Below are 26,693 nucleotides of genomic sequence, written 5' to 3'. Positions count from 1 at the left end.
CAACTGTGTTTTTTAATACCTCAAGAGATTGGCTTAAGACTCCCTCAAACATTAATACTGTCTCATTAATATAGCAGCAATAACCTTTTCTCAAATGGGATTATAACCATAGCTATAGGAGTTAGGATTTACAATATTTTTGTAAGAATGACATAATCCATTCCATAAAATGATCTCACTACCAAAAGGGAAACCATGGAGAAAAGTTGAACAGCTATTATTATCTACAAGCGTGCTTTAGCTAGCTCAGTACTATGTATATGCTTAGGTGTAGTACTAAGAATGAAGAAATTCTGGAGGAAAAGGTGAATCAATGAATGAATGAAACTCTTGACACATTGAAAGAAGCAAAAAGGAGAAAATCTTCTTCCTTTTACTCCTACCCCTTAATTTCCTCAGCTACCAAATAAAGGTATTAGAAGGTGTTTAAATTTTCTTCCATCTCAAACATGTGATTCATGCTTTTTTTCCTATTACTCTGTAACTAGACAGGTAGAGACCTTTCCCCAAATGGAACACATATAGTACATCTTCAGGTAAGAGTGAGAGGAAGAAAAGAGGGTAGTGGTATTTGGAGATGCATTATCATGGTAAATTTAAGACCGACAAGGTTACAAACTTCATGATATTCAAATTGCTTTCCAAAATATATAACATCAATATTTTGGTTATATATCTAACTTTAATTGATTAGTCAGGCAATAGACACATATCTTAGTGTCTGTCATATGAAACACAGCCCAAGATGTCATTTATTGAAGCTACAAAAGAGAGGAGAGAATACAGAATGTTGTCATAAAAATTATACATAGAGCATCGCCATAAAGATATATAAGATACGTGTAACTGCTCCCCTTTAAAGATAGAAACTGATGATGTGATCATTTTTCAGTTTAGTATAATATTCATATATTTCAAAATAATAAAACACGTGAAAATATTAGTGGGCATAAAACTGAAAAACTTAAACTTTGTCAGCAGTAAAATTATATTTACAATACTGAGATGCAGTGTGTTCACATATATTTATATTAGAGCAAGACTATTTGGTCAGTGCTAACTAACATATAAGCTGAGTACATTTTATTGTCAGTTTCCCTGGAGTAGGCTTGGACTCAGGGCAACTTCATATACAATGATGAACAGAACAAAGCCCTGTCCTAAACCGTTTCACCATTACTGGTGCGTCCAAGTCCGTTATTGCCGCCACTGTTTAATGGAAGTGCTTCCCAACTCGGGGACTCGTTTTCAATGCATCTCAGACTCCATTCCATCGTGCACCACAGGGTTTTCATTCACTAATTTTCAGTCTCTACACCTTGCTCGTGCATCCATCATTATTTTAAAGTGTAACTGCTAACATAGGGTCACTAAAATAAAAGCTTTTAAACTAGGTACATGTCAATGAAATTCCTCTGTTTCTTTCTAATGCCACAAACACAAGAATTTCATTTAAAAACACTCATACTATTTTTAGACACAGCAAGTAAAACTGATCCAGCAAGCAGTTAACTGTGCGTGTGGTTTTCTTAGAGATTATGAGTATTTTTAAAAGAATCATGAAACTATATTAGAACACCATTTACCCAAACTACTACCATGTATTCCTGTTTTCTCTAAAGTGATGGTAAATCTATGACTCAATCTATGGACCATGCTTGTGATTTGATGGTTAATTACTAGGCAGTACCTAAGTGCTGATTAAAGCAAAAGATCATTTATTCAAAGGATAAAAGAAAGAACAGTGTAAAAAGAAACCATAATTTTAAATGTTGTTTATTCATAGATTAAAATGTAATGCCATACAATTTTAACAATCACTTTTTAAAAAGGATTTATATTTGCATAAAACAGAAAGAAAGAAAATGCCATCTTGCTTCAAGTTTTCAAATCAGTACTTAGCGTACTAGTATACATCTATGTACATCGCCAAGTACATTATATAAATATACTCTAAGTAATCTCAGAATCACAATAAATATCAAGTAGATTTTTAGGCACATGGCATAGAAAAATGCAAAATTTGCATAATTCTTGAGAGTGCTGAGTAACTTATTCTACGGTCATTTTCACACATATTTTACACAAAATCTACAGCCCCAGCCCCGATGGTCCCTAGCCATCTCTGGATCGAGCCTTTCATTCCAGCAAACGTGCCTTCTTACTCTTTGATACTATTGCTCTATACAGCTATTACATAAGAAAATATTTTGTAGATGCCTTCACTAATCACCTAAGAAGGTATCAATGCCTAAGAAGGTAACAAAATAAGTACAGCCTATCTACAGGATATATTCATGAAAATGTGCTGAGAGGCACAAACTTATAAAACTGCTCATTTTAATACTGGGAGTTAACCTGAAGGCAAACTTATAAATTTTTAAGGTATACCATGTTTGAAATTCCAATACGCTTAAATCCAGCAATTATTAGAAACGGAGGTAACACCTATTTTTGCAGATAGAAATACTTGAAAATACACCAGAAGTACTTTAAAAAAATCCTGGCAAACATAGACCTCAGTCATTGTAAGCTGTTTGTAATCCTTTCAGCAGAAATGTAAACCAAAGAATCCAAACCAAAGAATGCTCTAGTTGAATGTACCTACGCTGTTAGGATTCAAGATCACAGCCATGGACACCTGAGATTGTCCGCTGATAAGCGAAACCTAACACTTCTCTTAGGAGAGCCAATGCTCGGTGATAAAAATGAACTAAACAAAATGCCGATTTCCCCCCTAGCTACAAGTCGGATTCTGGCATATCTGGCATATCTGCCATCAAGTACCCTATTCCATATCGTCCATTGGGAGCAGTATCCAAAGTTGGTGATCCACTCTGTTTTCGATAAATATTTTTCCCAAAATTTGGAGATGACATTTCACTTGGTATCTTTCCGTGAATAAGGCTAGCATCATCTCCTTCAAAATTAACTGGTTCTTTCAGAACCCTTCCTCTCTTATAGGTCACAGATGCCAAATTACCAGAACTATCATCTATGAGATTACAGCGACGAATGATGAACACCACCGGAACAGGGAAGATCGCCAGAACAATCAACAAGATACACAAAGCCATTCCCCATACTGGATAGCTCAGAAATTCTTCGGAAGCCTGTTGGAGGAAAAAAACAAATTAATGTATCTTTCTCTGCGTATACACAAAAACATTTCTATTTATCTCAGGCTTCTAAGCAAAGAATTTTGGTCTGCCTTGTGGTTTGTTTTGTCCAATATGAATACAGTGGAAGTAATATTAAGAGACTTTCCAGGTTAGGCCAATTTCTGTTTCTGTTCTCTTAGGATGCTACCCTGAATCCAGGAGGTTATGATGCCACCAAGAATAAAAGACCACCTGTAGAGAGAGGTCAGCCTCTGCTAGCTCTCCCAGCTGAATACAAATTCATGAGTTTAGCCCAAGTGAGGCTGTAAATGATTGCCCGGCCCACTCATGGATCTGTGAGACTAATAAACCACTGCTATTTCAGTAGTTTCTCCCCATCCACCCGTGGCATAGTGGGCTTCACGCTGGCTGCTAAGCCACATAGTCGGAAATTTTAACACATTAGAGGCTCCTTGGGGAAAAGATGAGGCTGTCTACCTCTGTAGATTTAAAATCTCAAAAACCGGAAGAGAACGTTCTACCCAGCCCAAAGGGGTTGCTATGAGTCAGAATCAACTCAATGGCACTGAGTTTGAGTGAGTTTTCAAGCACTATGTTTGGGGATGCTTGGTTACTAAGCAAGAGAAAACTGCTACCCGTGTCAGATTATCTTTCTAAGTCTAAGAACTCTAAATTTAGAAGTATTCTTTTGTTCAAGCATTCTTGTAAAAGACAAATTTATTTATGCTTAAATTATTGTTACTGAATGACTGACCAAAGGATAGTAAAAGATTAGGGGTGTCTATGAAATATCATCACTGGTGCTTGCTTCAGCAGCAGATATACTAAAATTGGAACGATACAGAGAAGATTAGCATGGCCCCTGTGCAAGGTTGACATGCAAATTCATGAAGCGTTCCATATTTTTTAAAAAAGAAAAATCATCACTCTGATAATTTCTAGTAATTCTTGTGATCATATTTATTGTTTTATAGCTAATGTGGCTTAAATACAAAATTAAAATATTGATATTCTAAAGGAGTTATAATAGTGTTATATCAACATTTGCTCTAAATGACATCAGCATGACTAGTGCACATTTTCCTTGTGATATAGCATCTAGCACATAAGATATTAGCATAGGAAAACATTTCTGGAGATATAATTAATATGTTCTCTGGATTCAAAGGCCTACTAATTGTTAAATAGCCTATGGCAAGATGATTCCCAACTACTTGAATGTGGCTACGACCCTTGATCTGTCTGTTTATTATGCCTTGTGTATCGCTGGAAGCTACGACACCGCTATTTAAAGTACCAGAATGGTCACCCAGAGTGGACAAGCTTTAGCAGAACTCCAGACTAAGGAACATTAGGAAGGAGGAACAGGAGATCCAATTCTCGAATAAGTGGCCAGGGAAAACCTTATGATAACTGCAAAATCTTGCCTGATATTGTGCCTAAAGAGAAGTCCCTCAGATCCCACGACACTCAAAATGCCACGAGGGAGCGCTTCCTCCTCGAAGATCAAGCTAAATGATTGGATGGAGCAGACCATTCGAGGCTTTTATTTGCTGATGTGGCACAACTCAGAATGATAACAAACATTTTCGAACTTCTAATAACAAACTGAATGTGAAAATGTACAATGTACAAAACACGAAGCTAGGAAAATTGGAAGTAATCAATCGGAAGAAATGGAACAGCTATAGATCAGTCCAGGTAGCCACGAGCTAAAATGAACTGGTATTGTCCTTTTCAATCTGGAAACCATGTGGTATATTTTTATCTGAATGATAAAAAGAAGTCACATCACAATCATTACTAAAATGAACATTTCAAGATCCACCCTAAAGTACAATGATGTCAGTGACTGAATAATAGGCATACCCACAAAGAAGACCAGCTAAGATGACTATTATTCAAATTTACATGGCAACCTCTAATTCAAAAATGAATAAATTACAGATTTTAAACTATTTCCACATTCTGAAATGGACCAACCAGCTAATTGAGATGTACAGGTGATCGCTGATGCCTGGAATGTAAAGATGGAAACAAGAAAACAATCCGCAGGTGGAAAATATGGCCCTAGTGATACTTATTACACTAGGATCACAGGGTAGAAGTTTGAAAAACCAATGACCTATTAATAACTTTTTTCAGTAACATAAATGTTAACACATGGCCCGCAAAGTATGAAAAAAAAATCAAATTCACTACATCTGTGGAAAGAGAGAAGGGAGAAGATCAATATCACCAGTCTAAACAAAATCAGGAATTGACTGTGGACAGATCATCAATTGCTCATATCCAAGTTCAAGGTGAAGCTAAAGAAAGCTAAAACAGGTTCACGAGAGCCCAAATATGACCTTGATTATATTCCACCAAAATTTAGGAGCCATATGAAAGATAGATTTGACACACTGAACATAAAAGAACAAAGACCAGAATTATGGAATGACATCAAGGGCGTCATTACGCATGGAGAAACCAAAAGGTCATGTATAAGACAGGAAAGAAAGAGTAGACCAAAATACATCTCAGAAGAGGCTAAAACTTGCTGTTGGGTGTGAATAGCTAAAGCAAACAGAAGAAAAGGTGAAGTCCAAGAGCTGAACAGAAAGTTTCAAAGGGCCACTCAAAACAAAGCAAAACAGAACAAAAACAATCCCAAAATATACAATGAAATGTGTTAAACTGACAAAACTAGAAATAAAAATCAAAGAGAACTAGTTTTTGCACAATATTGAAGGATTCTGTGGGCAAATATAGTGGAGTCTAGTGACATGGTGGTTATGCGTTGGGCTGAGATCTGACAGGTAGGCAGCTGGAAATCACCAGCTACCCCTCGGAAAGACACTGAGCTTTCTACTCCTGTGATCAGGCACAGTCTCGGACACTGGGCTTTCTACTCCTGTGACCAAGCACAGTCTCAGACACTGGGCTTTCTACTCCTGTGACCAGGCACAGTCTCAGACACTGGGCTTTCTACTGTGACCAGGCACATTCTCAGACACTGGGCTTTCTACTCCTGTGATCAGGCACAGTCTCAGACACTGGGCTCTCTACTCCTGTGACCAAGCACTGTCTCAGACACTGGGCATTCTATTCCTGTGACCAGGCACAGTCTCAGACACTGGGCTTTCTACTCCTGTGACCAGGCACAGTCTTGGACACTGGGCTCTCTACTCCTGTGACCAGGCACAGTCTCAGACACTGGGCTTTCTACTCCTATGACCAAGCACAGTCTCAGACACTGGGCTTTCTGCTCCTGTGACCAAGCACAGTCTCAGACATTGGGCATTCTACTCCTGTGACCAGGCACAGTCTCACACACTGGGCTTTCTACTCCTGTGACCAGGCACAGTCTCGGATATTGGGATTACTACTCCTGTGACCACGCACAGTCTCGGACACTGGGCTCTCTACTCCTGTGACCAGGCACAGTCTCAGATATTGGGATTTCTACTCCTGTGACGAGTTACAGTCTCGGAAACACATCGAAGCAGTTCTACCCTGTTCTCTAGATTCACTATGAGTCGGCATTGATCTGATGGCATTGCATGGGAAAATATGGAACAATATAGGAAACATGAAATGAACATGGTAAGAATACATAAAATCATTATACCTAAAATAGTAAACATTCAACCCTTTAAAGAGGTATATTATCAAGAACCAAAGGTATTCAAAAGGTACAGAATCTGGGGTCCTATAGGCTGGAAGATAAACAAGGGGCCATCTAAGTGAGAAACAACAAAGCTCACATGGAAGAAGCACACTAGCCTGTGAGATGACAAGGCGTCGGAGGGATCAGGTATCAGGCATCAAAGACAAAAAAAAGAAAAATCATAGCATTGTGAATGAGGGGGAGTGCAGAGTGGGGACCCAGGGCCCATCTGTGGGAAACTGGACATCCCCTTGTAGAATGGCCTCAGGGAGCAGATGAGCCAGTCAGGGTACAGTGGAGCAATGATGAAACATACAATTTTCCTCTAGTTCTTGAATGCTTCCTCCCCACCACTATCATGATCCCAATTCTACCTTAAAAATCCAGCTGGTCTGGAGGATGGATGTACATTGACACAGGTAGGAAGTGGAAACACAGAGAATACAGGACAGATGAACCCCTCAGGACTAGTGGTGGGAGTGGTGATACCGGGAGGGTGGAGGGAAGGTGAGGGAGAAAGGGGGAACATATTACTAGGATCTACATATAACCTCCTCCATAGGGGACAGACAGTGAAGAAGTGGGTGAAGGGAGACATCGGATGGTTTAAGATATGATAAAATATTAATAATTTATAAATTATCAAAGGTTCATGGAGGAGAGGAGAACAGGGAGGGAGGGGAAAATGAGGAACTAAGACCAAGGATTCAAGTAGAAAGCAAATGTTTTGAGAATGATCATGACAACTTATGTACAAATGTGCTTGACATAATGGATGGATGGATTGTGATAAGAGTTGTATGAGCCCCCAATAAAATGATTAAAAAAACAAAAAAGAACCAAAGGTATTGAAGGAAGTCCATTTTGTAATTAAAATATTGGCTAAACAAAACAAAGCTCCAAGAATTAATGGAATGCCTGTTGATATGTCTGTTGATAGGTATCAAAAATGGATGCAGTGCTAGTAGGGCTCACTCATCTACACCAAGAAATATGTACAACAACCTGGGAAGCCAATTATATTTATGCTCATTACAAAGAAGCATGATCCAAAGAATGCAGAAATTAATGAGCAATATAATTAATGTTTCCCACAAGGAAAATTTTCTGATGGCAAATGAAAAATGGTTGCAACAAATCTACAGGGAACTGTCAGAGATTGAGACTAGATTCATATGTGGGTGTGGAAGAAGGCAACGTTTGCTTATGGCAGATGGACCTTGGCTGCAAGCAGAATTCTCTTTCATCCTGTAAGGAGTTGGCATGCCAGAAACCAACAGGGGTAGTTCTGCTGTGCCCTACGAGGTTCCCCTGGTGGAATCAATGCAGTGGGAGCAAGTTTGGGGTGTCTATGCAGAAGACAAAGACACAAATGTGTTTGCATAAAGCAAAGAAGACTTTAAAAACTTACTGATGAAAATCAAAGACTATAGCCTTCAGTATAGATTACACTTCAAGACTCATACACACAATCAACATCCTCACATCTGGACCAATAAGCAACATCACGATAAATAGAGAAAAGTTTGAAGTTGTCAGGAATGTCGTTTTTTTGTATACACAGTGAAAGCCTATAGAAGCAGCAATCAAGAAATCAAACAGCGAATAGCATTGGGAAAAGGTGATGCCAAACAGTTCTTTAAAGGCTCAGAAAGCCCAGTCGTCACTTTGAGGACTAGGGCATGCCGGATCCCAGTCACAGTACTTTCAACCCTTCATACGCGGGCAAAAACTGGACACTGAATAAGGAAGCCCAAAGACGAATGGACGCCTTTGATTAAGATGTTGGTAAAGAATGTTAAATATTCCAGGGAGTTTAAGAAGAATGAACAAATCCATGTAGGACAAAGTATGGCCAGACAGGTCTTCAGAAGTAAGGACGGTGAGATTTCATGCCAGGTACTTTGGACATGTGTCCGAGAGAGACCACTTCCTGTCAAAGAATGCCAGGCTTGATAAAGAAAATGGTCAATGTAAACAAGAATGCCCTCACTGAAATGGCTGGACACGGGACTCCAATAAGTGCCACAAACCAAGGAACCATTGTGAGGACAGCTAAAGAACAGGCCATGTTCATGATGTTGTACGTATTGTCACCATGAATTAGGAGCCAAATCTGTGGCACTTAAACAACGAGGTCATGGCCAATGAATTAAAGAAACCCACAATGCATACAGAAAATCCTCTGTTTGGGCACAACACGTAAGTTTCACAATCATTGACTAAGAACAATACTATTAATTAAACATAAAGAAAAAAGTTTATTGAAAAAAACAGACAATAGTCTCCAAAATAATATTTTATACTATTTATCTAACATCTTTATTTTGTATTTTACCTTATCTTCAATCCATGCATTATAGCCAGGAGGGCTTAGTACCATATTCACAATGCTAGCTATCAGCAATGAGAATAGCACTAGAGGAGAAATATATTTCCAAATATAATAGTAATATCTGCTGGGTGCAAAGCCCAACATATCCTTTAGGTCTTCCATAAACCTAAAGAAGAAGAAAATATTACATTATTTCTCTGGTTAATGTTATCAACATTTACAAATGTGCCTAATTTCAATGGTTTGACAAGGTTTTAGCCATGAAAACCCTTATATATATTTGCATTGAATCAAAGAGTCTAGTTAAAGACAAAATTATACACAAAGTCCTTTGATAAAATAAAAGGAAATAGGAAAAGACTGTCATTTTCACATGTGAAATCACTCATAAGCCAATTATTGAAAAACTTCTTTCTGCCGACCATCTAATTAGTCTATGAACTTACCATTTACAAAATACAAAAAATTTCTTGCCTCGTTTTTTTTTCTTAGCAACAATTCCTAGTAGCACCAAGTATTCAAGCAGTGTTTTTACTTCCAAACTCTCAGTCCTGTTTAGAGTTTGTGAACTGTAAAAAAGATCCGCACACTGCAACTGATTGAGAAGAAAACCTCAGCTATTTTTCCTCTTCATCTCGTTTTTAATTTTTTGATTAGGTTTTTGTCCCCTAACTGGGTTTTTGTCCCCTAACTTTTTACAGGATGTAGTTTGTTGACTTAATCCCCACAGTGTTGCATAACAGATATTTCTAATCCTCCTGTTTCTTGTAAATTATTAGTACCTAAAGGCTTGAGTAAATTTATATTTTATTTTCTAAGACATATGTTATTTATATAAAATAAAATACACCCTTTATCGTTGTGTAGTGCTAACATAAAGAGCTCTGGTGGCACAGTGGGTTAGCATTGGGCTGGTAATTGCCAGGATGACAAATCAAACCCACCAGCTCTCTCTGGCAGAAAGATGGAGCTATTTGCTCCCATGCAGATTTGCCGGGCTGGAAGCCCTAAGGAGCAGTTTCCCTCTACCCTCGAGGGTCTGACCATTCAGAAGTGACTTGCTGGCACTGTGTTTAATTTTATTTTGTCTTAACATTATCTATCTACCTTTATATTTATATTTGGGGCAATGCCTACCACCAGTTTTTGATAAAACAGTTTTATTAGTATATAATTTATATATCATACAGTTCATTAATCCAATCACATTAAATAAAGGTTGAATTATCACATCAATCAATTTTATAACATTTTCTTCTTTCTTATATATTTCTACCCAAGCTCCCCTGCCACAACTGTAAGAATAATCAATCTAGTGACTGAATCTATAGATTTACCTATCTTGAATGTCATATATAAAAAACATAACAAAACAACAACCGAGAAACTAACAACAATAACAAGATAAAACAGAGAAAACCCTCAATCAAAAAGAAAGCAGAAACTATTTAAACTAGAACAAATTTAAAAATAGGTCAAAGGAGAGAACAAATGATTAGGTGATACATTTTATCCTTACTCCATTTGCCTTAGTTGACTTTTTAATGCCCCTGTTTGAGAGCCTGGCTAATTACATCCCAAGACTGTGGAGGAGTCACCAGACATTTAAGCCACACGAGACCCTTATAAATGGATTGGGGCTTTCACTGTTATCCGTAGTCTTCTACAAACCAGGCGTACAGAATTTAGATTTCAGACTGTCCCTCCTTCGGATATGGGTTTATTATTCACAATCTTGGATCCCAGAGGCTGCTGTGCTTCTTCCATGTGGTCTTAGCCTCACTTAGCTGGCTGCTTGTTTGAAGACAGGCCTTTAACACAGTGGAGTCCATTCTTTCTGGTAGCTGGGTACCATCTGAGGTCTTCCCCACACTTTGCTATCGCACCCATATGTTCCGTGTGAGAGCCAGCATTGAGCAAGGCTACGTCATAGAACTATTTATTCGTATACTAGGTCTATGAGAAAGTGTGAGTCCAAAATCCATTCATAGACCTGCAGTTTATAAATCTCTCTGGTTCTCTTTAGGGACATCAATGTCATTTTATACTGCAGTACATTACAAATCACTGCCATGGGATATAAGGTAATTCTCTTGATAGTACATTACTTTAGCCAATGGTATACAATTTACAACTGTTGAGAAAAGGAAATGAGGTTGGCTTTTCAGACTATAAGTATGAATTTTGACATGTACAGATTAAAAGCTTAAGTGAGTGGATATTATTTACACAAACAATGGGGATTTGGTGATAGGGAAAACTTTCAGTAACAGTAATTCACAAAAGTAGAATCATGCCTATCAGACTAACACATGGAATAAAAAAACCACATAGAGATTTGGTCATCTGGGGCCACCATTCATGGTACTTCTTCTCACTCTAGAGCGTTTCAGTCCGTCCACGATTTTTATAGATTTTTAGTATACATATTAATTTATCTTTGCATAGTTTCTATTTATTTCTCCTAATTATTTGTTCTCTTCATATTCTATTTCTCTTTAAATAAATCCGTGAGCTTATATTCTTTGTGTTCTTTTTAGTAAATTTAACCTTCTTTTCTGAAAATTTTATGTAATATAAGATTTAAAGTAATGCAGAAATAGATATAACTCTCAGTATATATATATATATATATATCTGTCCAGCTGTGTGCTGAGGAATGTAGTTGGTCTCTCTAGATGACTGAGTTTCATCACTTGTGAAATATAGCTAATAATAGTACCTCAAAATAATTTAACAAGGTTTAGTCACACAGTCAACACTCACGAGGTGTTGGGGGTTATAATCAATAACCATTTACTAAAGTTAAAACTCCAGTAACCTAGACAATATTTTAGTGTACACAATGCTATAAAATCACTTAATAGATTACACTTTATGAAAAACATTAAATGAAGAAAACTCCATTGTATGCTCAAGAACTTTCCCTCTATTTTTTCTCCTTTCTAAATGAAATTTATACTAACAGTTTGTCTTTTCAACGTGGAAATGAAATATAAATGTATTCCCATTGATTTGCTGCTATTGTCTGTCAGTGATATGAGCAGTTACACGCCTGGGATAAAATACATGAGACCCTTGTAAATTGAGATGAAAATAATCATTTTCTTTCTTCTGCATGGTCTGGACATTGGGGAAAAAAAGAAGTATAAATATATAGGTTAAAATATACTTACTTATCTATGCCATACACATAGGACACAGCGATATTCTCCAAAATCACTACAATTAGCAGAGGCAGGGTAGCAGAATAGTCATCAAACATTGTAACAAAGTAATTTCCAGAATGTTGCACGAATATCAGGCCAATACAAAATGCCAGAAGACAGCAGATAACTGGGGAAAAGGAGAAATAAATGAGATATTGATAAACCTCTTTAGAAGGTGAAGTCTTTTTTTAAAATTCATTACAAATTATGTTAAAACAGTATTTTTGCTTTAATTTGGATACCTTTTGAATTGCATCAACAGATCAAAGTGTGTACTAGTATCTTTATTCTAAAGTTGTGAAAAATTATCCAGAGATATTTAAATATCATACCTAAAATCTCAGGCTAAAAATGGCTAAGCACAAGGACCAAAATCTGTCTGCCTCCATAGTCTGTGTCACTTTCATTCATGTTCTCCCCATTACATTTTCTCACCTAATATCATCAAGCACATCCGCACTCAGAGATCCTAAATCAGGAAGACAGGCCTTCTTCCTCCCATGGAACGGCAGGTGGGCTGGAACTCTTGAATTTCTAGTTAACAACCCAATACCTAACCACAGCACCACTAGGATCCTTTCAGGTTATTATTGGATGGGGTAAATATGGAGTCCTGGTGGTGTAGTGGTGATGTGTTCCTCAAGGTCAGCAGTTCTAAATCACCGGCAACTCCACGAGAGAAAGATGAGGCTTACTACACCTGTAAACAGTTCTGGTCTGGGAAAATCACAGGAGTCCTTCTACCCAGGCCTATAGGAGCTCTATAAGTTGCTATCAATTCAATAGCAGTGAGTTTGATTTTTTTAAATTGGAGGAAAATATTAAGAAAATCCATTCTAACTAAGTAACATAGTAGCAGGACAGCCATGAAATAAAATTATATTGAGTAACTGAATCAAGCGAGGAGCCTGGGGGCTCTGTCAGGTAAGCACTGTTCTCCAACACACATGGGCAATTGAAATTCACCACCTTCCCTGTTCTCTGCTGCCAGAAACGTTTATCGTCTGAGAAACACTCTGTCGAGTCAATGTGAGTTGGAATCAACTCAATAGCAGAAGTGGAGAAAAATATAACTGACAGAGGTAATGAAGAAATAGTTTAATAAAAGGAAAATTCTAGTGGAAAGAGAGATATAGGAAGGAAATGAGAAAAGAAATTGTATTCATTTTTGTTCTGGTAAGTCTCCCAGTCGGAGTCATCAAATATTACCTGGTAGTTTTTTGCCCCTCTCTACTACTGTTTTTCCTTTAATTATGCAAGCCATCCTTTTATAGAAGGAATGGTGCTTCGATAGTGTATGTAGAATGAAAAGAAGCAAAGTGCATGCATGTTACCCTGTGCATTAGGCGGGAGATTGGTATTATTAAATGAAATTTAAAATTCCGAAACAGAGACAGATTTCCAGTAGAACATAAAGAAGTGTCTCATTTTTCTCCACCTACCTTGAAGATAAGTAGATATAAATATTTAACAAACTTCTGAAATTTTAATACAATACACTGATAAGGGTAGTAAATGACAAGAATAAATGTAACTCTTGTTGTGGGTGCTGTTGAGTCAAATTCAACTCCTGGTGGCATTACGTAACAATGCAGAATTGCCCATATGATTTTCAAGGTTGTCATTTTTTTAAAAATTTAATCATTTTATTGGGGGCTCGTACAACTTTTATTACAATCCTTACATCCATCCATTATGTCAAGCACATTTGTACATTTGTTGCCATCATCATTTTCAGACATTTTCTTTCTACTTGAGCTCGATATCAGCTTCTCATTTTTCCCCTCTATCCCCCATACTTCCTCCCTCAAGAACCCTTGTTAATTTATACACCATTATTATTTTTTCACATCTTACACTGACAGATGTCTTCCTTCACCCACTTTTCTGTTGTCCGTCACCCAGCGAGAGGATTATAGGTAGATCATTGTGATCAGTTCCTCTTTTCTCCCCCCACCATACCCTTACCCTCCTGGTATGGCTACTCTCAGTCTTGGTCCTGAGGGGTTTATCTGTCCTGGATTCCCTGTGTTTCCAGCTCTTAACTGTACGTGTGTACATGCTCTGTCTAGCCAGATTTGTAAGGTAGAATTGAGATTGTGAGAGTGTGGGGGAGGAAGCATTAAAAAAACTAGAGGCAAGTTGTGTATTTTATTGGCGCTATACTGCAACCTAACTGGCTCATCTTTTCCCTGCGACCCTTCTGTAAAGGGAGGTCCAATTTCCTAGAGATGGGCTTTGGATCTCTACTCCGTACTCCCCCTCATTCACAATGATATATTTTGTTCTGGGTCTTTGATGCCTGATACCTGATCCTATCAACACCTCGTGAACACACAGACTGGTGTGCTTCTTCCATGTGGTCTTTGTTGCTTCTCAGCTAGATAGCTGCCTGTTTATTTTCAAGCCTATAAAACCCCAGACACTCTATCTTTTGATAGCTGGGCACCTTCAGCTTTCTTCGCCACATTTGCTTACGTACCCACTTTGTCTTCAGCAATTGTTTTGGGAAGGTGAACATCATTGTTTTGTTTTGTTTTGCTGCTTTATTTTGCTCTGTCCTGTTTTTTTGGTGTGTGCATATTATTATCTCTGTATGTCTACCTAGATAAGATACGTGGGATAAACAATCTGGAGGAGAAAACAACGGGCCCGATGGTTCTGGTGGGGGACATGGGAGAGGAGGGGATAGGGGAAAGGAAGTGGTTGTTACCAAATCCAGGTACAAGGGAACAACAATTGAGCTAAAATCAAAGGCGAGGAGGGTGTGGGAGGCCTGGTAGGGCTTGATCAAGGTCAATGTAACCAAGCGGAATTACTGTAACCCAAATGAAGGCTGAGCATGAGAGTGGGACAAGAGGAAAGTCAAAGGAAATAGAAGAAGGGACTAGGAGGCAAAGGGCATTTATAGAGGTCTAGAGACAGTCAGTATATATGTAAATATATTGATATATGAGGATGGGGAAACAGATCTATGTGCATATATGTATAGGGTTAGTATTAAAGTAGCAGATGGACATTGGGCCTCCACTCAAGCACTCCCCCAATGCAAGAATACTCTTCTAGGCTGTCATCCTTATGAGAGGATTCTGACAAGTCTTTCCCCCTGCAGAGCGGCTGGTTGCTCTGAACTGTTGGCCATAGGGTTAGCAGCTGAGTGCTTCACCATTTCACAAGCGTATAAAGTATATGCTTGAGAGTAATTTACACAAGAATTATTACTGAACCTCTAAGTACTCAACCTGTGGGTCTCGAACCCATTCACAGGGTCCGCCTGATTCATAACAGTAGCAAAATAACAGTTACAAAGTAGCAACGAAAATAATTTTCTGGTTGGGGGGTCACTACCACATGAGGAACTGTGTTAAAGGGTCGCAGCATTAGGAAGCTTGAGAACCACTGTTTTAAGGCCTAACACTAAGAAACTTGGGAAACATACATACCGCTGACCAGCATTTAAGATCTTGTAATATTTTTTTTTTATCCAACCTTATTTCCTATTCCATAGCAGCACTGTTGGGTAAGCATTGGCCTACTCACTGCAAGGGTGGTGGTTCAAAGTCGCCAGCCACTCCTTAGAAGAAAGACGAGATTATCTGCTCCACAGAAGATTGACAGCCTTAGAAGCCCAAAACGGGTCTCTATGCATCAGAGTCAGCTCAATAGGAACAGTACTAGTTTGTGTTGTAAGGTGCTGTAGAGTGGGTTCAGACTCACAGTGTGTCTTACAGAGAGGATGGAATGGTGAGACTTCATCTCATGTACTTTGGACAAGTTATCCGGAGGGACTCATCTTTGGTTTAGGACCTCTTTCTAGGTAAAGCTGAGGGTCATTCAAATGAGGACGATCCTCAAGGACACGATTGTCACAGTTGCTGTAACAATGGACTCAAACACACCAACAAACGTGAAGGCGTTCCTTTCCGACAGGGTCACTTATAAGCAAGAACCAATAATGTTCTTGTACTACTGCCTACAGAAAGGCTCACTTCCTTACTGATTCCCTTATTTCTCATTAGTTATATTTACCAAACTCATCCTCTCACTCTTTAAAAAGATCTACCCCTTCCCAGTTCCATCTCCATCTCTTTCTGTGAGTGTACCAACTTTTGCTTCTTTTCAATTGGTAGAACATGTCCACTTTCTACTATGCTCTCTTTCAGCATACATGTGATTGGGTAGTTCATATGTATAAGGGTCCATCAAAAAGTTCATAGGAAATGTATTTTATGAAAAAACTTCATGGATCCCAAAAAGCCTTTTCACCAGGATAAAATTTGTATTAACTTATATCTAAACAGAGCCTAGTTTGAGGTACTCAGAAAGATGCCAGTGTGAAAACAGCCCCTCTTGGAACAACGTGAATTCTAAAATTGAAATAAGAACACATATCAAATCTATTATGCAGCTATAGATTCCACAATTCTCCCCCAGAAGCTGCGCTACTCGCCACGAGGGGCAAGCAGGCCGGCCAGAGTAAAGCAGAGTCGGCAAGGGCAAAGATCATAACAGTTTTTTGTGATGGTCAAGACATTTTGCTTGTTGATTTTCTGGAAGGCCAAAGAATGATGACATCTGCTTATTAATAGTGTTCTTAGAAGGTTCTCCAAACTATTAGCAGAGAGAGGCCTTCACTACAATCGTACAGCTAATCCCTATTATAAAACGAGGCGACTTTGTGGCAATTTCAGAGGCAGATCCCGAAGCATCCATCTTGCAATTCTGAGTTGACATCTTCTGACTTCTTATTGTTTCCTAAAGTTAAAACATCTATAAAGGGCATCCACTGTTTTCTTCAGTTGGTAATTAAGAAAGGCTGCATGGCCGTGGTTCAATTCAGGACCCTCAGCTCTCAGGGACGATCCAAATGGCTGGGACTGCTGCTTCCAAATGGTTCTTGAACTGGATGACACTGACATTAAAATATTAAGTGTATATTTTTATTTCTAGCTCTTCACTCCATTTTTCCATTTAAAAATTTTAAAGTCCTCTTGTACTACTATTATCTAATCAGTTTGGTTATGAATACAATTATTTTTAGAGAAAAGGTTCTCTTAAATCTTTCTTCTGTATCTCTTCTATAAATTTCCTTTTACCCTTTACACCCTCAACTACAAGATGATACACTGCAAAACTGACACTTTACAAGCTGATGGTAGATTGGACTTAGTGGCTGCCATCATGATTGCTGGTTTTGTTTTCTTACCTACCCAAGAGATATTAACTACCAGTGTATTTTTATTGCTGTCACATATGTGACCTGAAAAAAAAAGACCTCATAAGCCGTCATTGCTATTGCATATGCCCATTGCTATTGTGTAATGAGACACTTAGGTGTATCAATCTCAGCTATGTGCATTTTCTGAAAAAGGAATCTGTGACCTGACCGCTTTACTTATAGCTACTTTGATTTGTATAAAAAATCACGCAAGAGCATTCTATGACTTTACTCCAGTGCCTGAAACTCGTAATAATGACATTTTCAGAAGAACCAGAATGCACACACTGCGCCCCCAATCTCTTACTATGGTTAAAATGTCCTACATTCGTCCAATAAAACGTCAAGCAAAGAAAAACTCACCAGTAAGGATTTCTTTCCTCACTTTGAATGTGTCCACAAGGGGCGTGATGATGCCTTCAATGGTCCCAAACATACTGCCAAGCCCTAGGTTTATCAGCATGAGAAAGAACATCACTGACCAGAACGGAGATGCGGGGAAATGTGTCATAGCTTCTGTAAAGGCAATGAATGCCAAGCCAGTCCCTTGAACAGCCTGCAAAACACACCAAGAGGGAAACATTACTAGAGACAAGCGCACACAGCCGTCACCGTGAGGAGGAACACCTGGCATCTAAGGGTCTCTGAGAAGAAGAACACACTGATCATGCTGGTATCAGCATTTTACCTGTGAGATCACCTTCTCTTTTCAGAAGCAAGATTTAATTTTACGAAATAACACAAACGATAGAATGGCTAAGCAGGATACACAATTATGCTGTATAATAAATATTTCATGTGAACACTGAAATATTGATGTTGAAATAGATATTGTAGAACTTTTTCTCCTAACAAAATATAAATTTTAATTTATATAGACATATACACAACTATTTCTGGCCTGCATATAAAGATAAAAAGCCATTAGTGTTCCATTAAAGATAGTTTAATCTATTAGTATGAAGAAAACCCAAAAGAAGAAAAAAAAAAGAGGACCTGATGCCCAGGGCTTAAGTGGAGAGCAAATGCTTTGAAAATGATGAGGGCAAAGAATGTACAGATGTGCTTTATACAATTGATGTATGCATGGATTGTGATAAGAGTTGCATGAGTTCCTAATAAAATGTTTTTAAAAAAAGTATAACATCAATGTAAAAAAAAAAAAGAGTTGTATGAGTCCCAATAAAATGATTTTTTTTAAAAAAAGAAAGAAAGAAAGGGAAACCTAGTTGCATGATAATCAATTTGCTTAATCTAAAATCAACGCAGCACTGGTAGTGTAGTGGGCAAAGTGCTTGGCTGATGAGCTGAAGGTCACGCTTCGAACCCAGCAGCCACTTTGCGGAGAAGGAAGAGGCATCTGTCCCCACACAGATTGACAGCCTGGAAAAGTCGGTTGTCTATTTCAAATTTTAATCATGATTCCATCAATAAAATTGTTTTGTAAGCAAAGCAAATCTTCATCATTTAAGAAAGATTATTCTCTGAAATGCGGAACGTGAGTGTAACGCGACATTTTCCACAGGCCTCTGTGAGGCCGTTTTCCCGGGCGAAGGGCCCTGCATAGTGCACGTCGGTGGTCCCGATCTCGTCGATGACCCATGGCCTACGCACTTTATTCAGCTCATCTTCGATGTGGCAGGCATTGAGATGAAGAGCAGGGAAGTCCTCCTCTGTGACTTTCTCGATGATGTCGTAAACTAAATGGTAGCCCTCCACGGTGACAGCTGAGAGGTTGATATGATGAGGAATCACGTCCTGACTGATGTTGCCCATTTTCAGTAATTTTGTGATCATCTCGGAGTTCCTGGAAAACAGAGCATGGGAATGAACACGCTGGGCTGCTTGGGGTTGTATGTTACGCGCCATGGCGTTGTCGAAGTTAAAGGACGTGAAGAGCCTTACTCTGCGACGCATTTCTCGTTGATGACATTGGCCTTGAAGCCCAGCACGGCAAACACCACCAGGGTCGCCAGGACAGACGTGAAGAAGTTGATGAAGGACACCAAGACCGCGTCAAAGTGGCAGTTGTTGTGGCTCTTGTTGTAGCTGGAGAACGCGATGACGCCGCCGAACCCCAGCCCCAGCGCGAAGAACACCTGCGTCGCCGCGTCCCGCCAGACCTTGGGCTGCAGCATGATTTCCAGCTGTTTAAAATGAACAGAATAAAGGTCAGCTGCGAAACCTTCAAACCAAGTGAGCGACGTGGAGCTAGTTCTTTAAACATATTACACTGATATTTATGCAACCAAAGGTCATTTTCATTAAGGGAGTTAATTGGTTCTTAAATAGTAATCACTCATTTTTCATTTAGAGAAAATAAGGACATGCAAATTATCGACTTCTATGGAAATTAAAAAATATGTCTCAAAGGATTACATGAAAGAGGTAAGCTATTGTCTTCAATTGCTCCTCCACCTAAATTTTTGGGTTTTTTTCTCCAAAGCAAAATCAAACAACACAGTAACTTAAGTAAAGCAATTAACATAGAAAGTCAAATAATCACTTAAGTTTTGTATTTTCTAGAGGAAGTCTAATAATAAAAGAGATAATGATATATTTGGCACTGAAGAGCTATTTGTATTTTGCATATTCACCTATGTATTATTCATTTATTCAAAGGTTTCCTGAAAGTCTTTATTTTGAAAATTGAAGAAATTCAGCTAGATCCTCTCTAAGACTTGCTTTCAGATCTGTAATTCTAATGTTTTGAACTGTGATTAACATGTATTTTCAATAACTTGGCCTTAATTTTAGATCGCTGTCACTCGATAACTCGATAGCAGTTAGAGTTGCCGCACCTGGCAGCAGCCCGCTGTTGGCGAGTTGATTTTGTCTCACAGTGACCCTTTAGGGGAGCTGATCTATGTCCAATAAATGTTTGTTTTCATGAATTCAAAAACAAATGCACTGCTATCAAGTCGATGCCAACTCACAGAGAACCCCTGTGAGTTCCCAGACTTTAACTGTTTGTGGGAGTAGAAAGTCTTTCTTCTGCAGAGTGGCTACAGGTTTCGAACTGCTGACCTTGAGGATTAAAGCCAAATACATGATCACTGCTGTGTAACTGCCTTTATTGGGATCAATAATAAAGCAGTCAGGAATAAGCTCCACAGTTTCAGAAGATCCTGATTCTACTATTTCATAATTTGATAGTAAAACCAAATGCAAGTGGTCTGTCCTCTCTTAAAGAGTTTCCCTTTCCTCAAATGAAATATGGGAAAACTATCCTATCATGGTGTCCACAGTAATGCTAACATATGGGACAATAGTGACAGATGCAGATAAAGCCTTTCCATGAGTTATTTTACTCAATCTTCATAACAACCTAGGAGGTTATTATAATTATTATCTGAATCTTAGAAATGAGTGACCGCCCTTAGGTCCTATAGCAAATCTGGGGTGGGATGAGATTTGAAGATAAATAGATTCCAAAATGCATACTTTACCAAAACTAGGGTTCAATGATTCCGTTTTGATAATTGTAACCCTGGCTCTCCTTCTTAATACATGACAATTAACTAAGAAATCCACATTGTTCATTGACCATTGCTACATTACTATTTTAAGTTAATACTGGCCTGCTAAAAATGAGGCTTTCCACTTCCATAAAAATTTACAGCCTTAGACTCCCACAGAGACAATTCCACTCAGTCCTACATTCACTGTGATGGCGTGATGGCAGCTGAGCGGAAAACATACTCGACTGCATACTTTTACTTTAGCCACTAGATGGCAGGAAGGGCCAGATTACTAAAGAGTTGTTCAGTCAAATTTCCAAACTCTGAACTTATGTTCCTTTCAGTTTTCCACTAGTACAGTGCTCTGGTGACAGAATGGGTTAAAATCGGACTGTTAACTGCAAGGTTTAAAGTTCAGATCCACTAACCACTCCACAGGAGAAAGATGAGGGTGTTGCTCTCGGGAAGATTTGGTGTCCAAAACCCTGAGGAGTAGATCCTATAGCATGAGCTCATGAGCAGTGGGTTTGTTTTCGTTTTATTTGGTTTCTCCTTGTATTTTGTGTTATGTTTTACTCCCTGTGTTTCATTAGTAAGATTTTACTAAAAATGTAAATTAAATAATATCATGTTTCCTCAAGTCAAAAAAACGCGAGCTGATGGAAAAATTAACATTATTTTAATAGTGATACCTAGTCCTGTTTTGAAGTGCTTTGTAATCTGTTGTAGTTTTAAAGACAGGACCCATGTAAATATCAAAGAGTTTAAATTTTGAGAAAATCTAATGAAATAAAATATTTGGAATTATTCTAGACATTCTCATAGAAATTAGGTATTTTTAATGTGGGAAACATTTTTTCAGTATTATAAATGTAAAGACATTTTGGTCCATATGTATGGCCCATTTGAAGCCAATTTTACTAATAAAGTAACTCAGATGTCTATTTCTTCTCTAGTCAGACACCGAGGAGAAGTTCACCGACTTTAAATGTGGAACAAGACAAAGCACCCAGCTTCCTTCCTTCAGTGTGAAGGCAGCCACTGAGGATGACTAAGAATTTCAAGGAAATGAATCCCTTTCCCCGCTCATCCTTCAGAATAATATCAGTTTGTAAACCGAGTCTGAACTTGTTTCTCTACAATGCAGTTGTGTCTGTGATACAATGACAAAATCAGAAGTGAGGTACAATATCCATCACATCACGACAGCAAGTCCACAAGGATTAATTAATCAGGGCCAAGGTGACAGAGCTGCATTCAATGGGAGCAAACTGAATGACACTTTGAAAGTCCTGGGTCCTTTCTGAAGCCTAATGAAAATTTTCCTAAAATGTGTAATCATTTATAAAGGGTAAAGGCCGCCATGGGCTTAGGTGGAGGGCAAATGTTTTGAGAATGATGAGGGCAATGAATGTACAAATGTGCTTTACACAATTGATGTATGCATGGATTGTGCTAAGAGTTGTATGAGCCCCTAATAAAATGATGGGGGGGAAAGGTAAAGGCCTTTTCAAAATGAAAACTATACATACCATTCTAGAAAATGTAAAACTCTCAAAGTAAATCAAAATAAGAAAGCATGAATTTTCTCTCAGATAGCATGATAGAAGAGAGAAGAGCTTTTAATCTGCAGTCTACAGGTTGGCTCAGAACCCACTTGATGGCAGTGGGTTACCGACCTGCTGACACTCTAAGCAACACATACGTCCTTTTAGTTGTAGCTTGATGATTTTTGCATGATATGATAACTATTATCTATTTCTCAAAGAGGTACGTGACAAAAATCGGTTAAGATTCGTGGATTTAGAGAAGAATAAATGAAGCTTTGAAAGTTCTAAAAGTCATCCCTCAGGTTAATTATAAAAAGGGGAGTCTTAAAGTCGCAGTACCCACAGCCTTACTCTCTAACAAAGGCAGGGCACTTACAGCTAAATTGAACGATGGATATACACCTCTCAGAGCTGATTTTTCTACAAGATAACATAACTACGATGGTCTAATTTATACGTGCTGTAGCAACTGTCTGCTAACTTTTACTGTGGAAACTCTCAGTGATAAGCGCCACGTTTTCACGACCATGACAGTAAAATAAAATCGGGCTACCTACCTTGGGGGTAAACATGTGGCGGATGCCATCAGTGGAGCCACTCAGAAGGAGCGCTCTGACTAGGAAGCATAGAAGTACCACGTATGGGAAGAGAGAACTAAAGTACATGATCTGAAAAGAAAAACATACACACATGCATGTTAGTCGCACTGACATTTACATTTCTGTCGTCAAATAAAATTATATGTATCTACACTTTTAAGGTTACTATTTTCTGTATCATGCTATGAATATATCTGACCATTGATGGCGTTGTCAGGTAAGCATTAGACTGCCATACGCATGTCAGCAGTTCAAGCCCATTAACCACCTGGCAGGAGAAAGACGAAACTGTCCGCTCTGGTAGGATCTACAGTCTGGGAAACCCTATTTAGAGAGAGACCCGAGTCAGCATCTACACTACGGCAGTGGGTCTGGGTTTTGTCCTTGCCTCAGAGGCAGAGCAAAGGGTGTCCTCCGTGATGCCCGCCATGGCCTTCAGCCCCGCATGGCGCACTCCTCCGGTGACTCGAGTCCCACGGACATCTTCTCCCCAGAGCTCCTCTTAACACTCTGGCCCGCAGCACGGCCTTTACGCGCCTGGCCGCCCTGGACTCCCCAGTAATCCTTCACAATGCACCCTGGCTTCTTTTTCTTTATGGTGCTTACACAATTGCTGACAAGAGGATTCGCGGTGACCGTAAATGTGCACCAGACTGTGTGCACCGTTCATTAGCTTTTCAGTGTGCACCGGGTGAAGGTTTACTAAACGGAGGGGTCGTATGGTCCACAACTCCATTTCCTTTTATTTCAAGTCACCCACCGCAATCCCCTCAATGCACCATCATGTACCCCACAACCTTCCTCTGCTTTCTCTTTCCATTCCTCCTTTGACCCCAACTCCCTAAAGTTTGTCCTTGGGGATGCGCTGCCGTGAAATGCGCATGCGGAAATATTCTAGCAGTATTTCCTGGTCTGTTTTCGTACTCTCTTCCGAAAGATAAGCTGTGTGAGGGCGAGAGCTTCCTTCGCTGGCTCACTGCTCGCTGGTGCGCAGTGGGTGTCAACGGGGAATTTGTGGCGGAACTACAAGGCAGAAGGAAGGAGGCAAGAACCGCTGCCATAAAAATGCTGGTTCCAGCAGGAAGGGATGAACGCCAATAAAAAGCACAGGCAAAGACAGTATAATACATACAGCAATACAGTAATTTTGATTTCCTCTATTCCTACTCGGATGATAGCCATATTTAAATATACGTGGGACATCCTAAGAAAAAAATCATTAGTATGGATAACCAATGTACTCAATATTCATTATTTAATAAAATATTTTGATTCAATTTTGATATTATAAGGCTGTATGTTTTATTTTGAACTATTTTAACTTTTCAATTACATTGATTACATCCCTTAACCCATATTTCTAAATTTCATTTTATCAGAACTCTTTTACATGGAACCCTATTTTAAAAAGTTCTTCTGGCCTACTTTAACATCCTTTAAATTTTTTAGTTTATAACATATCTATCCAAATGACCTGGATCTTTCTAGAGTTAACGCTGTACCGTACATGATTCCTGTCACAGTTTACTGAGGCTATCCAGGGTATGAATGAAGTTTTTCCAAAGAGTTAACCTTTTCTTTTTAATATAACTCAAGTTTGTCACTTCCTGAGTGATTTAAACGATGTTCAGTAATGCTACTTGTTTTAAAAATAAAAATGCAGGTTACACACAAATTAGTCTGAATAAGTTGATCATGACTTTTCCCTAATAAATATGGCATATGAACAATGTAAGTCATTATGTAATTTCAAACTAACGACTACAGAAAAAAAATCCCACATACAATCTTTTTTAAAGCTAGATAACTTTAACATCTCCTTAATAATCACCTTTGCACATGTCCCATAACCAAATGATCACTAAGTACAATTGACTTTACCACACAAATCCCACATCGCTCTTCATTGCGATGACATTCAATGACATTCCTTATTGGGACAGTCTCTGGATCGGATCGTCCTGCACTCAGATCCTCCCTGCCACCTTTCCTCTTCTCTTTGAAATCTAACATCTGCACGACCTCAAGTGTGATTTTTCTAAACTAACGATTTAATGGTATACCTGAGAGACTAAGCATTTGCAAATGGTCCCAGCCATTTATAAGACAGTTTTAGCAATGCCCATAAGGTCTTTTCAAAGCTGAGGTAAAGTTACAGGATACAACCTCCCCCATAAATTTCACAAATCATAAACGAGGAACCAGAAGTACTCAGGACACTGGGCTTTGCATCTGTATTTTACCTGCACATGATTTTCTCTCTCTGAACTATCTCCTGTTGACCACCAAACTTTAACTCAAATTCTAACTCTTTTGTGAAGCCTTCCAGGCAAAAGCGGGTTAATTTCAATCTGTTTTTATACTCTCAAGACCTTTCCATTTGCCTCTATAGTTAAACTTATTATGCTGTAATGTCTGTCTTATCTATGAAATTACAGGTTCCTTGAGGACAAAGACTGTCCTATCAAGTTTTTCATATCCATCACATTATATTCACTAAAATATTTTACATAAATAATTTGTATAAAACTAAATTTTCTTTCTGTATTGATATCCTTTAAAGTGTTTACCTTTATTCTGCAGTATATTTTAAATTGTAGACTAATTACATGATTGGCCTTATTTCAATTTTACTTATTACTTTAATAAGCTGGACTCAGGGATGACACTGCAGCACAGTTTTGCTAAGGAGAGGAAATGTTCAATCATACATGATGAACTGAATATCAAGGTTATGTGCTCAGCTGTTAACCAGAAGTCTAAGGATTCAAAGCCAACAGCTACTCCTTGGGAGAAAGAATCTGGTAGTCTGCTCCCAAGAAGATTAACACATAGGAAACACTATCAGGAAGATCTACTCTGACTTACATGGTTGCTGTACCTCAGAATCAGCTTGTGGGCACATAACAAATCATACTAAATATCCCCACTCCAATTTTCTACTTCTGCAGCCGTGTGACGATTCAGATGTTTACTTTATGTTTTTAAACATAAATTATTTACATTTAATGTTATGTCCCTCATATTTTATAAGAAAATAATACCTTGTTTCCTCTATTAAAATAAGTTTATTTCTTAACAGATTGTCACACAAAATATAAGAACATGCTCCTTCAAGAAATGTATCCACACAGACCAAACAACAATGACTTTAAAACAATGATGAGAAGGTAAAGGATCAGGGAAACTAGACTCAAGGAAATAGAGCAAGCAGAACAGCATTACTGAGAATGTTCACACATTGGTAAGACTATAGACAACGTCAATGAACAATCTATGTAGGAACTGTTTAATAGGGAACAAAACAGCTGCATGAAACTTCACCAAAACACACTCAATAATATTTTTTAAAAATTTAAACAAAGAGGCAAACCCCCCAAAAGGCTGAAGTCTATTTAACATGCTAGACCAAAATCGCTGCCCTCATCACTACCTCTTTACCATCCGTTATTTTACTGTGTCGTCACCTGAGACATTTTACAAAATGATGTCGTCAGAAACTTAAAATTTTATGCAACTATTAGGCAATGATTTATTTTGTACAGCA

At 38.5% G+C, this 26,693-nt stretch overlaps 1 protein-coding gene and 2 non-coding genes across 3 annotated transcripts in view; 2 read left to right on the top strand and 1 right to left on the bottom strand.

Annotated features, from left to right (window-relative positions):
* Window positions 1–1,803: 1,803 nt before the first annotated feature.
* The window catches only part of SLC6A15 (solute carrier family 6 member 15), a 47,174-nt gene continuing 22,284 nt past the window's right edge, over window positions 1,804–26,693 (bottom strand). The window contains exons 6-12 of the mRNA XM_075552743.1: window positions 23,105–23,215; window positions 19,442–19,683; window positions 19,151–19,343; window positions 17,900–18,092; window positions 12,286–12,445; window positions 9,113–9,275; window positions 1,804–3,113 (exon numbers count right to left, since the gene is read on the bottom strand). Coding sequence (XP_075408858.1) covers window positions 2,742–3,113; window positions 9,113–9,275; window positions 12,286–12,445; window positions 17,900–18,092; window positions 19,151–19,343; window positions 19,442–19,683; window positions 23,105–23,215 — 1,434 coding nt within the window. The 3' untranslated portion in view covers window positions 1,804–2,741. The remainder of the gene's footprint in view (window positions 3,114–9,112; window positions 9,276–12,285; window positions 12,446–17,899; window positions 18,093–19,150; window positions 19,344–19,441; window positions 19,684–23,104; window positions 23,216–26,693) is intronic.
* On the top strand, window positions 3,927–4,029 carry LOC142452038 (U6 spliceosomal RNA). Its single transcript, XR_012785103.1, has one exon. It is a non-coding gene; the product is annotated as a U6 spliceosomal RNA (small nuclear RNA).
* LOC142452176 (small nucleolar RNA SNORA20) lies at window positions 12,113–12,242 on the top strand. The gene has a single exon (XR_012785209.1). It is a non-coding gene; the product is annotated as a small nucleolar RNA SNORA20 (small nucleolar RNA).

The sequence above is a fragment of the Tenrec ecaudatus genome, chromosome 6 (assembly GCF_050624435.1).
Source record: "Tenrec ecaudatus isolate mTenEca1 chromosome 6, mTenEca1.hap1, whole genome shotgun sequence".
NCBI lineage: Eukaryota > Metazoa > Chordata > Mammalia > Afrosoricida > Tenrecidae > Tenrec > Tenrec ecaudatus.
Note: the sequence above shows the minus strand (reverse complement) of the source record. Positions and strands in the feature narration are given on the sequence as shown.